The 17,954-nt window shown below is 46.2% G+C and overlaps 1 protein-coding gene across 1 annotated transcript in view; it reads left to right on the forward strand.

Moving 5' to 3' along the window:
• The window catches only part of LOC308151263 (inactive phospholipase C-like protein 2), a gene marked incomplete at its 5' end in the record, with an annotated part of 63,307 nt that overhangs the window by 27,463 nt on the left and 17,890 nt on the right, over nt 1-17,954 (forward strand). The window contains one exon of the mRNA XM_080524096.1: nt 11,633-14,119. Coding sequence (XP_080380222.1) covers nt 11,633-14,119 — 2,487 coding nt within the window. The remainder of the gene's footprint in view (nt 1-11,632; nt 14,120-17,954) is intronic.

Here is a 17,954-nt window from a genome sequence, read left to right on the forward strand (position 1 = left end):
TACAATGGTACAGCGAAAGAACTGACTGATTGGGGAGTCATGTCCATATCTACTGCATGGCTCTTGTGGGGATTGACACAATGACTGACTACTAACGGAGACAGCATCCATCACACGTATGAAGTGTGATTTAACTTGCTAGGCTGAAATTGGTGAATGAGCTTTCTTCTATTCAGGATGTGTTGCTCTCACACCGCTTCCCTCAGTTTTTTTTTTCCTCTCCCCATTTCTCTATCCATCTCTCTCAATCTCTCGGTCTCTCTCTCACACACTTACACACCCACACATCCCTCTCTCGCTCAGTTAATCATAGATGTGATCATAGATGCTGATAGGGAGTAGGGAGCTGGCTTGCCCCAAGATTCAAGGGTGGTCAATAGCAGCTCTTTCAGTCTGATAGGCTCTCTGACCCAGCCTCAGGATGCTCCCCCTGTCGGCGCTGCAGAAGATAATACTGTTGGTGACTGACGTCTTCCGTAGCTGCGTTCTTTACCCTCTGCAATCACACCCTGGCGACACACACATGCCGCTGGGATTCCCTCCCCTCACCTCAGGCCCTCCTGCGTTGCCTCGTCATTGCCAGGTTCCCCAGTGAAAGTAGCTTAGTGGTGACGTCGGAGCAAAGACCGTGGCAGCTTCTGCTCCTAAAGCCCTTTACGGCCTCTCTCCCCACTTTGCTCTCCGGAAATCTCAGAGGGAATCCTGACCTTAAGTCAAGGGATGCCGGATGTTATTAGACACATGCTGTGGTGGTCTAAAAATAGGGCCATCCACTCTGCCCACGTTACCCCCCCCCCCCCCCCCCCCCCCCGGGCCCCCTGGGTCACTGGTGAGCGCCTCTCCTTCCCTCTGTCCTGCTAGATCCATCAGCTGTGTCAGCAGCCTAGCAGACCTGACCTGCTGTCTCTTCCCTCTCTGGGCAGGATGCAGGTCACCTTCGCCTAGTGCTGTTCTGCAGAGTGGGCATACTCTGTCCTCTCCCCCCGTCACTCTCTCTCTCTCTCACACACACACACACACACACACACACACACACACACACACAACCTCATCCCCTCCAGTCCTCCTGCCCGCTCAGCCATGTCCTACACTTGTTTCTGATACAGTACCACACTAATGACACTATATCTCACATTAACACCAACACAAAGAATCAAGACAGAATGTTCCACTTCAATGGAGGATAAGCCGTTTTAATTGGTCAAGATAAATGCAATTCTATTTGCTAACGGCAGAGTATGAGACAGACTGCTACGCTGTGTAAATCCTGTTTAACGTTTCAGTCTGTTCCTTTCCTGCTATCTCTCTCTCTCTGATCAGAGACAATGGCTGCAATATGTTTTAACAAATTCCTCACTGGCACTCGTAAGTCAGCCATAGCCCATAAAACATTTATCTACAATGTGAAATTATTTAAAAAATGTTAGTAAAAAGACAAGCCTTAGAACACGGCCCATATATGGTAATAGAAATGCAATGATTAACTTTCATATGATGGAAGAGGGGTTGTCAGAGCTTCATACACTGAACAAAAATATAAACGCAACACTTTTGTTTTTGCAAATTTCAAATTTTTCACGAGTTGAAATCAATGACCTAAGACTTTTTCTTTGTACACAAAAGGCCTGTTTCTCTCAAATTGTGTTCACAAATGTGTTTAAATCTGTGTTGGGGAGCACTTAAGCACTTGAGATAATCCATCCACCTGACAGGTGTGGCATATTATCTAGATGTTGATTAGACAGCATGTTTATTGCACAGATGTGCTTTAGGCTGGTCACAATAAAAGGCCAGTCTAAAATGTGCAGTTTTATCACACAGCACAATGCCACAGATGTCACAAGTTTTGAGGGAGCGTGCAATTGGCAGGAATGTCCACCAGAGTTGAATTTAATTTAATATTCATTTCTCTACCATAAGCCATCTCCAAAGGCATTTCTGAGAATTGGAATTGGCAAGAACTTTGGAGCAAATTGGAGCAAAAACAAAAGTGTTGCGTTTATATTTGTGTTCGGTGTATGAATTGATATTGTCAGAGATCAAAGCTAGGAGGAACAATCCGAGCGTCGGTTCTCCAGGCTCTCTCGGAGACGGAAGGAGTCTGAGAGAGGAGCAGGCTGGTGGAGAGTATTTATAGAGTTGAGTGGGCTTCACGGGCGTGGGTGTGGAATGTGTCAGAGAGAAAATGCATCTTTTCCCCCCCTTTTTTTTTTTTGCTTCCACCAAATAAGACAGCAGAGCGGAGGAGTAGAGGAAGACTGCTTTTACTAAGATGTCTGTATCAACCCAGAGTAGTAATCTACCCTGTCCCTCATCCTACACAGCTCCACACCTACTCAGGTGACTGTGCTGCACTGAACACTGGCCAATTACATCCCCCCTGTCTGGCAACAGCTCACTCCTAAACTCTTCACACAGAGAATGGATGACAAGACTGTATGGGTGTGAAATCTGTGTGTGGGGAACGGGGGTGGCTGTCTATGTGTATGTACGTTTGCATGTGTACAGATGAGGAGTATAATAATCGGATTACTATCAAGGACAAGCTGTGTACAGTATGAGCGTGTGTGTGTGTGTGCCTCCAGTAGTGAGAGAACCAGAGTCGAGGCATGTGCCAGGCACATCTGTCAAAGGACAGTGCAGGTTGCTTCCCCCCCCCAGCCCCCACCGGTCCCAGGGAGGAGAGAGAGAGAGGAGGGGAGAGGAAGGGGGGAGGAGGAGGAGAGTGGAGGTGTACTGTACTGCAGCAGCTGTACAGCTTTCCAGCGGCAGGGCCACTTCTCTGTCGTTGTCAGCTGCAGTGCAGACTGCAGTCAAGGTTACGGCAGCGATAGGCTGAAGTATTCAGGGCGCAGAGGAAGGCAGTTAAGAAGTGGAGCCAGCTTGCGGAAATGCACAGCCTCTCTGTCCCATAATGCATTTATTTATAGCCAGAGAACCTTCATTCTGCCTGGCTGCCGCAGCTCCAACCCCAGCACTGTTTGAGTTTCAGGGAGGAACTGAGTTTCAGGGAGGAACGGGTTCGTTGCCCTTTGATTGCGTTGATATGAAATCTGCTTTCCCTTTCTCTCTCTCTCTCCCTCTCTCACTCTCTGCCTGTAATCCTCTGGCAGTCTGTCATATCACATGCAAGTCTTATCTCTAAGGTGGACGCTAAATGCCATGATTGAAGATGTGTGTCAAAGCATGGTAGCGTCTCTTAATCCGTCTCACATTTGTCCTCTGTTCCATCCCCTGTCTCTGTGATAAACCAGAGTCTGTTGCTCACTGGATCACTGCTACACAGCTATAGGCGACAGTATACAGTGCTGCTTGAACCCCTTGTGCAATTATAGATTTTTTTTGTTTTTACCATGAAATCTTTATTTAATCAGAACCAATCAGTCTTTTTTATCTGACGTAACAGGTTTATATTTACCAATTCCATATGTTGGTTTAGAGAGAATCATGTGTGTAGTAGGAAAACTCAATTATAAAGAAATGAGTGCAGGTGCAAAAATAAGTGAACCCCAAGTTGTCTTCCGGTGGGTAAATACTGGGGCTGCTTTACCTCCTCTGGACCTGGCCAACTCCACATCATTAAGGGAACCATGAATATTGAGGTATACCAGGAGATCTTTGAACAGAACTTCAAGCCCTCAGTCAATGAGCTAAAGCTGGGCTGAAAATGAGTCTTTCAACAAGACAACGACCCAAAGCATTCAAACAAATCTACCAAGGAATGGCTCAGGATAAAGAAGATTTGTGTTTTGGATTGGTCAAGTCAAATTCTGACCTCAATCCAATTGAGATGCTGTGGCAGGACCTGAAGCGGGCAGTTCATGCCAGACACCCCTCAAACCTCACTCAATTGTCTCACTTCGGGAGGAGTGGGCAAAAGTATATCTCATGGAGGTTCCACAAGCTATTGACTGAAGAGGTTCACTAATTTTGCACTAATTTCTTTATAATTTAGTTTTCCTACTACACGCATGATTCCCCTAAACCAACATATGGAATTGGTAAATATAAACCTGTCATGTCAGATAAAAAAGACTGGTTCTGATTAAATAAAGATTTCATGGTAAACTATGAAGTAATTGCACAAGGGGTTCACATACTTTCAAGCAGCACTGTATGTTCCTTCTGATCAAGCCGCTGAGCCAAGCTCAGTTGACTTGCATCAGCGTTTAGGGGTGGGCATCGACGATCGATAATTGATCGATAAGGATCTTGGTCGATCACAAAATAAAACATTTGGTCGATCACAAAAAAAAAAAAAAAAAATATGTTTTTTTGTTTGTGATCGACCAAATGTTTTATTTTGTGATCGACCAAGATCCTTATCGATCAATTATCGATCGTCGATGCCCACCCCTAGTTTACATGGATCCCAGGATGGTATGAGGCACACACCTCCTCCGTGACATGGTCGTCTTTTCGACTTCACTTCATAGCATTCATTCTGTCATTGTAGAAAACCAGATGTCATTCCAGAATGACTGTCATGATCAGGGAGAGGAAACGAAGGAGAAAGTATGGAAGTCAAATTCCTTTACCCTCCCTTATCTGAGCAAAAGCAGATGATTCATTGCAAGTGGGTTAAAAACAGCTGCTATTGTCAGATGGTATTCAGGCAGTGATAGATCATTTCCTGTGGGGTGGCAGGATGCGTACATCACCACTAGTCCTGCCTTAATTGTTTTACCGTATCAATCTTATCTCTTACGTGACTATTACTGCTGATAGAGGGTGGAAAAGCAGAGAGACCGGGGGGGCAAGAGGTGGGGGGGTGGGGGCGTGGGGGGGGTTTGGAGAGACCCAGGTGTTAACACACCAGAGTAAACTATTACACCTCCATCACGAGTCATCATGATGGAACCGAGCAAATGGTAATAATGACGTCTCAAATATGCTGTTTGTTTTAGAGACATGACTGGCATAGCCAATGCTTTTGAGTTTGATTCAATCGGACAATGAGAAAACACAATATAATGAGATGAGGAAAAAAAGCCAACCATTTGGAATGAACTTAACTCTCCATTGCTTCCAGGAAGTATCACAGGATGCCAATAAAGCGGTTGGCCGACCCACATGGCACACACAGACACTGTGGTGATTGTGTTTGTGGGGAGTTATTATCAGAGGGATATGAGGGGAGCAACAGTGATTTGTGGAATAGGTTGATGGTGAACACACATGGTGAACACACACACACACACAGGATTAGACTGTTGTTGTTATTTTTGTAGAGATGCTCCTAAAGCATTAAGATGTGACCCAACACAATATGACAATGGGAGAAATTGCTGCCCGGAAGATGAGTGGTTACCTAATCCACTGAGAAAAACATGTTGTAACACCAAGAAGAATATGTTGTTAGAACACCAAGAAGGTGCAACTTAAGGCAAACATCAAAGCCTACAAAACACAATGTTACCTCCCTGGTTCCGAGATGGAACGTTCTAGTATCTTAGAACATCCCCTCCTGTGCACCGCACCGCTATTACAGAGCTGCACAGAGCTCTGATATAGGATGTGCAGTAAATAATTGGTCCCTTTGGAAATGCATGAGGATGGAAAGAAGAGAAAGGCAAACAAGGAAGTGAAAGCCGTATTTCATGTGTTTCACTGGAGGGGCAGTCCTCCAGTGAGTTATATGCAGTCAATTCAGATGGGTGCAATGATGTTATGATTTATGACACCTCCATCAATGGCTACAGGTATTGCATGTTTTCATGGTACAGTAAAAAAAGAAAAAAGGACCTTTTACATTGGTGAGTGTAACTAACATATTTAGAACGCCCTAGAATTCTCCCCTACTTTGTTTCGGTGTCCGAGCTCGATAGCGTTGACCGCCACCCTACCCTCTATGAGGCCCAGTAATTAGAGGATTGTTTGACCGCTTTGGCTTATTTAAAGTTCCCTGAGGGATTTTAATTTGTTATCAGAGGATGGAAAGAGTGTTAACAACATATTGGATTTGGTTTTCGAGACACTTTTAGGGCATTGTACACCTGCATAATGCATGTAAACACACGCGCACAGACACATACTCATACACACACACACACACACACTCAAACACACACGCGCACACAGTATGATTCACTCAGATTGGCCGGCGTAAATATTGCTCAGTGAGATGTACAATGTACAATGTCTGCAGGTGAGACTCATGATCTGAGACTCTAAACTGCCATCATGTGAGAGATAAGTGTAACAAATGTCAAAATGGTGACAGGCACTGTGAAGCTCTCTCTCTCTGCCTCTGCTTTTATCTCCGTCTCTCTCTCTGTCTTTGTCGACCTTCTGCCTTCTCTTCACCCCTCTCTGTTTCCACATCTTTGGAGTAGAATACGGAACGCTCAAAGCTTCTGTAGCAGAATTCCGATGTCACCCAGCATTTGTTGGGGAATGAGGCAACACAATGGCAGGCGGGCTGGCAGGTCTCGCCTTGCCGACCTGCCACAGTGCTGGGATCGCTAAGTTTGCTGGGCTGGTAAATCCACCATGGCTTCTTGGGTCTGGCTTGTGCGTGCGTGTGTGCGTCCGTGCGTGTGAGTGTTGGTGTATACTGGGCTGTGTAGCATACCCGATCCGTGACTAGTTGTATGTGTAGGCTTTTATGCTCCGATCCCCTTTTCTTTTTTTTAAAGTTATTTTTTCTGAATGGGGCAGTCCCACTCATATTTTTATTGTGACAAGAGACAATAGAGATTTGACAGGAAGGATGGGTGAGAGAGAGAGGAGGGATGACATGCAGGACATGTCCGCGGCCGGAATCGAACCGGGAACCCTGCGGTTACATGGTCAGCGCTTAGTCCGCTACACCACCTAAGCGCCCCTCCGACCCCCTTTTCTGCTCCCTGTGAGTCATCATGGAGAGGGCTAGGACATCATGTCATGCAGCTCTGTTCTGCTTCTGTTCTGGCCTTTCCCTACGGTCCTGTGGGTTATTCATGGAGCTTCTATGGCCCTTAAAGTTCTAGATCACATTCTATCTGAAGGAGGAGGGCAGGGCATGACTTTAGAAAAGCCATTTTAGTTCAGCTGTAGCTGTTTGCTGTTAGGCAGCCAAGCCCATGCCTTCAATGGTGAAAGAGCAGTGTGTCTGTCACCAATCCCACAGGAAGAGATAACCTAGCTCTAAGGAGTTGTAGTCGTCACCCTCTCCCCTCACTGCTGGGGATTTAGTCCAGGCAAAGCACACTGTTAACACTTACACTTAACAGGCCTGTGCTCTGGCATGTGGCAGGGTTAGGGTTAGTCCCCTTGTTAAAAATATGTGGTACATGAGTGGATGTGGATGTTGAGTTGTTTATGTTTCTGTGCATGTAAGAGCAGCGTGTGGCTCATTTTGTTCTTGGCTCACGCAGCCGTCTGTTGGCCTCTAGCAGTGAGAGGTCAGGCGGAGGGGGGATCCCTGGGGTCCTTAGGGCAGGAGTCCTGACATTCCACAGACCCTCCTCCGGCTGGCTCTGGGGAGGGGCAGGGTAGGCTGCAGGCCTGATAGTGCTGCATTCCTTGGTCTCCTACAGGCGGGGGGAGGGAAGGATACCCAGGAACCCTAATGAGCAAGGTATGGGACTTTGGGAGAGGATTGCTGGTCAATGAATACAGATATGACCCACACACCAACATCCCCATGTCCCCTAGGTGTGAGTAAGGGGGTTGTAGCTTGTCGACAGATAAATGTTGTCCCTTGTCCTGTATTTTCTGCTTCGAAAGAATAGGAGATGTTATGCAGTCCAATCCAATGTTTTACTCAAACTTGGAGACGATTCATGTTGAAAGCTAGCCTCATAGCTTGTGCCACACTGATTGTCTTCCCCGCTTCAGTAGAGTTAAGTGAAGGGCATTATCCGTGTCAGTCTTGTTAAGGGGTACCATGTGTGACAACACAGTTGACGTGAGGAGAGTTAGCGTGACGTGCTCCTGCCCTTCACAGGACGAGGGGCTGTCTCACAGCTTGTCTGTCCCCATCAGCGTCACTCCTCCATCAGGCCCAGCCATCTAGACCCCCCCTGACCCTGCCGGAGGCGCCTAACGCCTCCACACGAGGGGGTGGGGGGTGGAGGGTGGAGGGTGGGGGCTACTAAAATACCCCTGTTGCCCCAGCAACTGCAGCAACAGCAGCAACAGGCCAGCCAAAACCCAGAGAGCCTGCAGCTGACCACCAGGACACAGTGAGACAAGCTGTTTGAGGACTGACATCCCTGCCAGGAAATAAAATGAGGGGGTGTGAGAAAACTGAGAGAGGGGGCGGGAGGAGAGGGATTGACAGACACAGAAGGAAAAAGAGAGGAGTGGGTTCGAGGAGAGAGCTTGACGTAGAGGGGAAAAGAGAAGGGAGACCAAGTGAGAGAGACAGAAAAATGGGGAGAGAGACTGTTTGAGAGTGAAAGAGAGAGTCCGAGAGACAGACAAGGAGACGGGGTTAAGAAGACAGGGACAAGGTTTCAAATGAACGGAGTAGAGAAAGGGAGCCTAACTGTGTTTGATTCCCGATGTTGATGCCCTGACATTCTAGTCCCTTCAGCCTCTTCAGTCCCTTCAGGGGGCAGGCCTAACCAAATGATTACGCCTATAGTCACCATCCATGTCCTATATCTAAGATCAATGAAATGGATTCAGATTCAATCAAGTTGTTGATGTATCCGTCCGATCAGTGTGACAATGAGACGTGATCCACACACACCTCTCTCTTTCTCTGTCTCTCATCTCTCACTTCCTATAATTTGAATGAGAAGAAAGATCTGAATGCAACAGCTTGTTGTCCTGCTGAGTGCTATGGCTAATTATAACTGCAGGCAGGGTTGTGTAATGAAACACAAGATCTTCCCCAGTCTGAATCTCCGCCTCCTCCCGTCTCCTCCCTTGATCTGCTTTCTGTCTGAGTGAGCTTCCCATATATACATCCCCCAACACAACACCCGTCTCAAACTGTGCCTCAGACTTGTGGACTTAAAAAAAAGAGTCAGAGAAGGAAGAAAGGGAAAGAAAGGGACAGTTCTCTTTTTCATATTGTGTTAAAATAGACTCTCTGTCTGAGTGCTTTCCTGTAGTCATGTAAAGAAAAGGAGGGACTAGTAGACCAACGAGATTAAAGAGCCCAGGATGGGGTTGAAATTTCAACGCAGTCATTATGATCTCATAATTATGGATGTGGGTAGCCTACTACGGGTGGGGTCGGGAGGGTGCATGGTATAGGGGAGGAAATTGAGTATTGGTGGACAGGAGGGAGAAGGGGGTTTGCACGGGGGTGGCAATGGTGCAGTGGTCCAATAAGCCTTTCTCTCCCTCTGTGAAGTGGTTGACACAGCCTTCGTTACATCCAGATCACCTCTAGATCACCTCCATTGGCATCTGTCAGAGTGTGAGTGAACTAGTCCTCTACTGCAGCTAAACTAACATACCATAGCCTCTTGGAGGTGGTTGATGTTCTAATATGCCCTGATGATTCCTGGCACCGTCTTGCACAACAACTGGATGTTAATGCCAAGTATTTCTTGGGAAGGGGGGAAAATAAACATTTGCTTTCAGCCTTAGATTTGTTATGTGTCTGATGATGCTGTTCCTTTGGTGTGCTCTGGTAAAGTACAGGCCTATTTTGCTGGTGACTAGAGGCTGTTTTTTTATCGCCTGCTGTGTTGGTCTTTTGATCTGGGTGGTCTAAGCACCTCAGTAGGCAATAGACCTCCATCTGGTACTCAGTCTGATGAAAATACTGTGCTGCTGAGAATCTGTAGTATTTTTAGGTTTCTTCATTCCTCCAATCCAGAGCGAATGATTAGTAACTGTGTTCAAAGTTATTATTTTCATACATTATTCAACATGATTGAATTCCTCTTCTTGAAGAATTATGAATCTCTGTATCAGAAATGACGGTATTTTCTGTTCTTAGTCTATATGTAGGGACAGGAGAATGTGGTCCTGAGACAAGGGCAAAGCAGGAGAGCAATGATTGTGTGATTTCACAGGCTTTGTGTCAAGTGGTGCTCATTAATCGCGATGTTGCGTCAGGCATCGTCTGATTCTGCCTGTCAGGTGTAAGACCGATGTCTCTGAGATGTTTCACTGTGACTGTGGTAAAACCACGCTCTGGAAGGATCCATCATGCCTGTATAGGCATCTGCTGTCCTGTAGAGGAGACATACACATTGTAATATGAACTCGGGATCCAATTCCTTCGACACAGAACACAGTGAAGTCTCAGAGTTTGGACTGTTTCAAACAGAAATGAGTCACAGACAGGAATGAGATTTAGTGGCTTCCTTCCATTTCATTTCACATCAAAGACTGCTGTTAGGCTAAATCAAGTAGTGCCAGTGTCAATCTTATCCCTCATTATGTGTCATTCCCCTCATGAAAGCCGCTTACAAGTGAATTCCCACATATTTTTTGGAGAGGAAAAATGTTCACCCCTATTTACTGATTTATACTCGCATTTGGAATGGCTGGTGCCAGGGAAATCAACATTCCATGTGTGCATGATCTCCCAGGTTCAAACTGCGGACACTTTGTGGTACACCCCACTCCAGATTCATTGAGCCCATATTCAAAGTGTTCTGAGGATTCAGAGCTAGCTAGGAGTTACAGAAGGAGGCAGTTAACTTGGAGGTCTACTGAGCTCTGCAAATATGGCAGTGTCTGCCTACACATAGTGTGATGTATAGGGGGTTGCACACATGATAAATATTTAACAAGCAAATCTCATTTGCAGTTTTATAGTAATTTAAACTCTTTGTTTTTAAAGCCTTTAACGGTGTTTGAGAAATGAAACTATTGAAACTTCAGCCAAACCAAAATGGTATGCACTGTTTCGTCCCCTATCATTACACTGAGCACTGCTCTTTTAAAAGGAAACAGGCCTCATAAGGCATGCATTATATTACCCTTTGTCTTGAGGGAAAACCGTGGTAGTTACACTGCAGTCACATGGAGTTATGCAATGTAAACAGGGAGTCGAATGATTCGACAAGGAAATATGTATTTTAAATATGCATTTGATTAACAGAAAGACTAATGCTTGTGTCTAAGTTGGTACAATCAAGTCTGTTGAATGTGTTTGAAAAGATTGCGTGTTTTTGGCAGTCAGCAGTCAAATGTCAGAGCAGGCACCGCAGGGGCGGCATCCATTGCTCTGTGCCAGCTCTAATGACTAGCCCCTAGGGGGTTTGGCTAGGGAAGGAGGGAGGGGGAGGGAGGGGTGGGAGTGTGGGGCATGAAAACAGAGATGCCCACAAAGTCCTTCATAACTGGGAGTTTGATGACAGGTTGTTAAGGCTCGCTGTCAGAGCTGTGTGGTTCAGGACAGCTTTACCTGTCAGCTCAGGAACAGCCTGTGTTTAGATTTAGGGGTCCACTGTGTACACATCCATCTAGGTGTAAACTCTCATTGTGATGAAAGCTGGGCTCTGCTCTTTGTCTCCGTTTTTTTTCTCTCCCATTTACGTAATCCTAGTTTAGATCCAGCTCATCAATTTGGTGTATGTGTAGGTGTTCTGAACCAAAAAGTAAAGTGTAACTAATGTCTCTCTCTCTCTCTCTCTCTCTCTCTCTCTCTCTCTCTCTCTCTCTCTCTCTCTCTCTCTCTCTCTCTCTCTCTCTCTCTCTCTCTCTCTCTCTCTCTCTCTCTCTCTCTCTCCAGGACGTCTCCAAGCAGAGGCAGGTGAGGAAGAAGACGGTCTCCTTCAGCTCCATGCCAAACGACCGTAAGATCAACAGCACAGCTGCCTGCATGGCATTCATGATGGAGGGTTGCGAAATGAAGAAGGTACGCTCCAACTCGCGCATGTACAACCGTTACTTCCTGCTGGACCCGGACATGCATTGGCTTCGCTGGGAGCCCTCTAAGAAGGACTCAGAGAAGGCCAAGCTGGAGATCAAAAGCATCAAGGAGGTACGCCTGGGGAAGAAGACCCCTGTGCTGCGCAGCAATGGCCTGTCAGACCAGTTTCCAGATGAGTGCGCCTTCTCTATCATCTACGGGGACAACTATGAGTCACTGGACCTGGTGGCCAGCACAGCGGACATAGTCAGTACCTGGGTGATGGGCCTGCGCTACCTGGGCTCCTATGGGAGACACACTGTGGACATGGTGGAGCCTAGCCAGCCCAGCCTGCGCACCTCTTGGATAGGCTCAGTGTTTGAGCTGGCCGACATGGAGAAGGACGGTCACATAGACCTGTTCAGGGCCACCCAGATCATCAAAGGGCTCAATCCAGGCATGAAGGAGTCCAGGATAGAGCTGAAATTCAAGGAGCTCCAGAAGGCTAAAGACCAGTATGGAGAGGACATTAACATGGACACCTTTGTAGAGGCTTACTGTGAGCTGTGCACACGGCCTGAGATCTTCTTCCTGCTGGTGCAGTTCTCCAGCAACAAGGAGTTCCTGGACAGTAAGGACCTGATCCTATTTGTGGAGGTGGAGCAAGGCGTGGAGGGGGTGACGGAGAACATGTGTAGGGACATCGTTCAGAAGTACGAGCCTTCCGCCGAGGGCCGGGAGAGGGGCTACCTCTCCATCGATGGCTTCACGCACTACCTCCTCTCCTCTGAGTGCCACATCTTCGACCCTCAACACAAACGGGTCTGCCAGGACATGACCCAACCCCTGTCCCACTACTACATCAACTCCTCACACAACGCCTCCCTCCTGGAAGACCACTTCTGGGGCTCCTCTGACATTAGCAGCTATATCCGGGCCCTGAGGATGGGCTGTCGCAGCCTGGAGGTGGTTGTGTGGGATGGGCCAGACAATGAGCCTGTGGTGTATGTGGGCAGCTCTGTGGCCTCTCAGCTACCCCTCTCCAAGGTCCTGGACATCATCAACCAGTACGCCTTTGAGAGTTCAGAGTATCCCCTTATCCTCTGTCTGGTGACTCACTGCTGCATCCGCCAGCAGAGGGTCATGGCCCAGCACATAAAGAAGATTCTGGGGGACAAGCTGTATGTGGACCCCCCTTGTGCAGAGGAGCACTACCTACCCTCCCCAGAGACTCTCAAGGGTAAAATCCTCCTGAAGGGCAAGAGGCTGCCCCCCAACCACCCTGACTCAGAGGGGGAGGTAACAGATGAGGAGGAGGGCCTGGAGATGTCCAGGAGAGTGGGGGCAGATGATAAGGACCACCTCAATGGGCTCAACTGCAAACGGCTACGGCTCTGTAAAGAGCTGTCTGACTTGGTCTCCCTCTGTAAGTCAGTTCAGTTCAGGGATTTTGAGATCTCAAAGAAGGATCAGAAATTCTGGGAGATGTGCTCTTTCAATGAGGTTGATGCCAACAGATTTGCCAATGAGTACCCAGAGGATTTTGTGTGCTACAACAAGCGTTTTCTCTCCAGAGTATACCCCACCCCGATGCGGATTGATGCCAGTAACATGAACCCCCAGGACTTCTGGAAGTGTGGTTGCCAGATTGTAGCCATGAATTACCAGACACCAGGCCTGATGATGGACCTCAACCTGGGCTGGTTCAGACAGAATGGGAACTGTGGCTACGTGCTGCGCCCAGCCATCATGAGAGAGGAGGTGTCCTACTTCAGTGCCAACGCCATGGAGTCTCTGCCAGGGGTGTCTGCCCAGCTCCTCCACATTAAGGTCATCAGTGGGCAGAACCTGCCCAAGCCCAGAGGCTCTGCTGCTAAGGGGGATGTGGTCGAGCCCTATATCTATGTAGAGATCCATGGCATCCCAGCTGACTGCGCTGAGCAGAGGACCAAAACTGTGTCTCAGAACGGTGATAACCCCATCTTTGACGAAAGCTTTGAGTTCCAGATCAACCTGCCTGAGCTGGCCGCGCTGCGTTTCGTGGTGCTGGATGATGACTACATCGGGGACGAGTTCATTGGCCAGTACACCATTCCCTTTGAGTGCCTGCAGTCAGGCTACAGACATGTTCCCCTGCAGTCTCTGACTGGGGAGTTCCTGCCCAACACCACCTTGTTTGTCCACGTGGCCATCACCAACAGGCGGGGCGGGGGCAAGGCCCACAAGAGAGGCCTGTCGGTGAGAAAGGGCAGAAGGGCGAGGGAGTACACCTCCACCAAAACCACAGGGATCAAGGTTGTAGACGAGCTGTTCAGGGCCTCCACACAGCCCCTGAGGGAAGCCACAGACCTCCGGGAGAATGTGCAGGTAAAAAAGCTTTACATTCATCTCAGTATTCTGATATTTTCCCTTGCATTTCTTTGCATTCAAATGGATTTGAAGCTGTGTTAGATGCTTCTGAATAACAGATTTTAAGTAGTTCTGATTGCCTCTCAGTTCATATTTCCCTACCTGGGATACAATAAATCTGGGCAAGCCTTTCATGAGAGATAAAAGGAGAGACCAATTAGGAGTGAGGAGGCTGTGGGAAAAACGGAGTAGCACAATTAGTAGCTGGACGGGAGCCTCTTAGCACCTCAGTGAATAGAAACAAAACGTTTATGTTAGAATCTCAGCTGAACTCACTTTGTTTCTGTGATGGATATAGCGGTGTCTTAAATTGTGATCTATTTACAGTGTGTGTTGGCAGCAATAAAGTTATGATACTGGTAAAGCAGAGTTTTATGAAAAGTGTAATAATTACACAAGGGTACATAAGGTTGCAGAGAATAGGAAATGTTAGAATAGGTATAGCATAGAGTACAGCAATAGGTATAGCATAGCATAGAGTACAGCAGAGTGTTTTATTTGTACAGTATAGCATAGTGGATAGTGTACATAGCCTTTATTTGTGTAAACCAGCTCCTTTCCCTTCTTGTTGTTTTTTTGTTGTTTTTTTTTCCTAGCACCAGGGGAGCCCCCCCTCCCAAATTTCGTTGTTTGGTACCTGTACTATATCAATGACAATAAAGACCATTCATTCATTCATAATTAACAAGGTGATTGATGAGGATGGTGATCTGTGTTGCTACATTCTCAGATCACTCCCTTGTATCTCCCAGTGAGACTAATCATGAGCCATTAAAGTTGTGTAATAGTTTGATGTTGTTTGGGTGTTTATGGAGAGCTACATGTTTGGCTACAGCTTGTCATTTTTTGTGATTGAAGCGTTCAATATGAAGCTTGTCTTTTCTGATCTACCGTCTGTGTGATGGACAGAGAAAGGGAGCCTTTAACATGTCCTATGTAGCCTCCTTTGTATATTATCAGTTGTCTGGTTTGGACTGGCAGGCTCTTGTCTCGTCTGACAGATTTAATAATAGAATCTGTTTCCCTGTATGCTTTGAACTTTATGAGTCTGATGTGGACCCATGGCTGTTGACACAGCTCCAGGCTCCTATTTTTCAATAGGTTATAGGCTTTCTAGCTCCATCAACAACGGTTGATTTACCTCAGGAATGGGGCTGTTTCCTTAATAAAAAATAATATAGCCACAGTGCTGGAGGAAATGTATACGATGAAAGCACGGAGCATCATTAAACCCATGATTACTTTATTATATTTTTGTACTTTCGTTCTTATTTTCTCTTCTAGCCTTTTGTCCTTTCATCTCTCCTTCTGCCTTTTTTTCACTCTTTCATTTATCTTTTTTGGTCTTTCTTCCTTACATACTCACCTTCTTTACTTCAGTAGTTTATGAGCTTGTATGATTTCATGTGAGGTCTTTAAACTAGTAGGTCTATTTAAAATGATCTGAAACAGGCAGTTAGTGCTACACAGTGGGAAAAGGGATGAGGCTGAATTTAAATCCTCATTTTCTGTCTATCTCTAAGTCGCCTAATGTAGTTGCATTAACACAACTCTAGCTCTCGTTTCTCTAATGAGGAAGGATTTTCTTCCTTAATGAATATTTCTGCAAAAATGTTATGTTAAATGTTATGAATTGTGTCCATGTGAATGTTTTGCCATGGGTGGATATCAGCTTCCACAAAGCAGAGCTGTGATCTTATAGTGTAGCAGTGTAGGTTTCATTCAGAACAGTGATATAACAATGCCCATTACACTGTGAAGTTGACAGCAATGTGTACTAGGTCTCTCCATGCAACAAAAAGACAGGAAATTAATTATTTGAGAAGTTGTCTTTGTTAGGGAAGGAAAGAAACTAGGTCACTATATCTTCATTCTGTGATCTCTGCCTGCAAATCCACGTACCTTAAAGTATCTATTATTCTTGATGTCAACTTGTTCTACTGCTCTTGTCTCCAGCCCTGTTGTTCATTGTTCAGATAGCTAGACCATCACTAGAGAGCTGTAGTACCCCTATTCTCTCAGCCTAATGACATGGAAAACACGAGGCTAGACCAAAATAAATAAACTAGGGATGTGATTAGAGATCCTGTGGCATGCTGTCATACATGTTTTAGTTGTGGACTGGATAGTCATGCCGATCATGATCTCTTGCCTCTGTTCTCTGTAAATGTTTCTTTCCCAGCCCTTACAAAAGGGATGTAATGTTCGAGAGAAGTGAAATTGATGCTATAATTTTGGGGAGTAGTTATGCTATTAAATTATAGTCTGGGTTGGGATGTGATAAGAGGAGGATAATTTGCAATCAGCGAATATACCGGTAAATACTCTGGTTCCGAACATGTTTTTCCTTAATAGGTAAGAGGTTTGTTGTGCAAGGAAATGAAATGAAATGAAAGATCAGATGGACATATTTGCTGGTATAACAAATGGGTTATGTGGTTGTATAATCTTGTTCCAAGGAAGATTCTTGACACCGATACTGTAACAGTTTGTCGTTTTAGCTCCAATGGTTTGAAGTGTGTGAGTCAGAGGCTTGAAATATGGTTTATTTTGACATCAGTGACTGTGACTCAGTCCAATCTAACACATCCTAACTATGATTAAATCAGAAAAATATTTTAAGTACTCATATAAATAATGTGAAAGAAAGCATGCATTATCAGTGACATTTTTATGTATAGTTTGCAGCCGCTATGAATAATTGTTCTCAATAGTAACACATTTGCTTTGCAGTGGAACCAATATGAGGACAATGATGATAGACAAATACGATTTGTGCAAATGTATTTTGTAAATGTGTGTGTAGACCAAGCTATTGCTTCCCAGCTAAATCTTACTTTTGAATACAAAGTAAGTATGAAAAGAAAGACTTTAGTCTTATAGATTGGATGGGAGATGAGGTGAGTTCGTGTGTATGCTTTGCCTTTGTGGATGATCCCCACGGATAGACCCTGCACTCCCTGCGCTCTCGAGACTACAGTACATTGTGGGTTGCTGGGGTTCTGGGAAGAGTCTGAGGTAATAGGAAGGCAGACACCCCACTGAGCCACAGTACAGGAAGAAGTGGTAGGTAGCTCCCCTCAGGGACCAGATGTAGTAATGAACATCCTCCTCACCCTAGAGACACAGGCACTGACTCACAGGACTGGAGAAAACCAAGAGGGAATAGATTTCTTAGAGCTTTTTATGGGGGTAGGCTACATGTTAATGGGTAAAAGTTTCATAAAGATGTGCACGGATACACACACACACACACACACACACACTCATTCATGTACACTCACACTGTGCACAATTAACCCTCACTGCACATGCAGACGGTCATGGACATACCATATACAGTATGCATGGAATGGTATGATCAAATGCCATTATTTCACTGGGTGCTCTACTCAGTACAACAACAGTCTGAAGGGTGCGTTTCACAGGGGAACAGAAAAAGGGAGCAGACAGGCAGTTAGAGGGGCATCATGTTTCCTATTACCGCAATGGCAGCACATGGATTAAGTCTCTGTGGGGATGCTAACTGGGCCTTCCCCTGGGAGTTTCTGTGTTACTGTACACGGCCCCTGCAGAGTGGTGCTGGAGCAGGAGGGCAAGCAGGCAGACTGCCCAGGCTTTGTTCCTGTGGTGTGCATGCCAGGCCAGCATAGGCTCAGCTCACTGTAACTCCACACTGTAGTCCAGAGAGAGAGAGGGGGGGGGGGGGGGGGGGGTAGAAGGAAAAGGGGGTCAAACACCAGCCTCTTGTTTGGTTTTGTAGTCCCGCAGTCTGGATACAGTATGGTTCTGA

This window comes from Nansenia antarctica, assembly GCF_963989245.1.
Source record: "Nansenia antarctica genome assembly, chromosome: 2".
NCBI lineage: Eukaryota > Metazoa > Chordata > Actinopteri > Argentiniformes > Microstomatidae > Nansenia > Nansenia antarctica.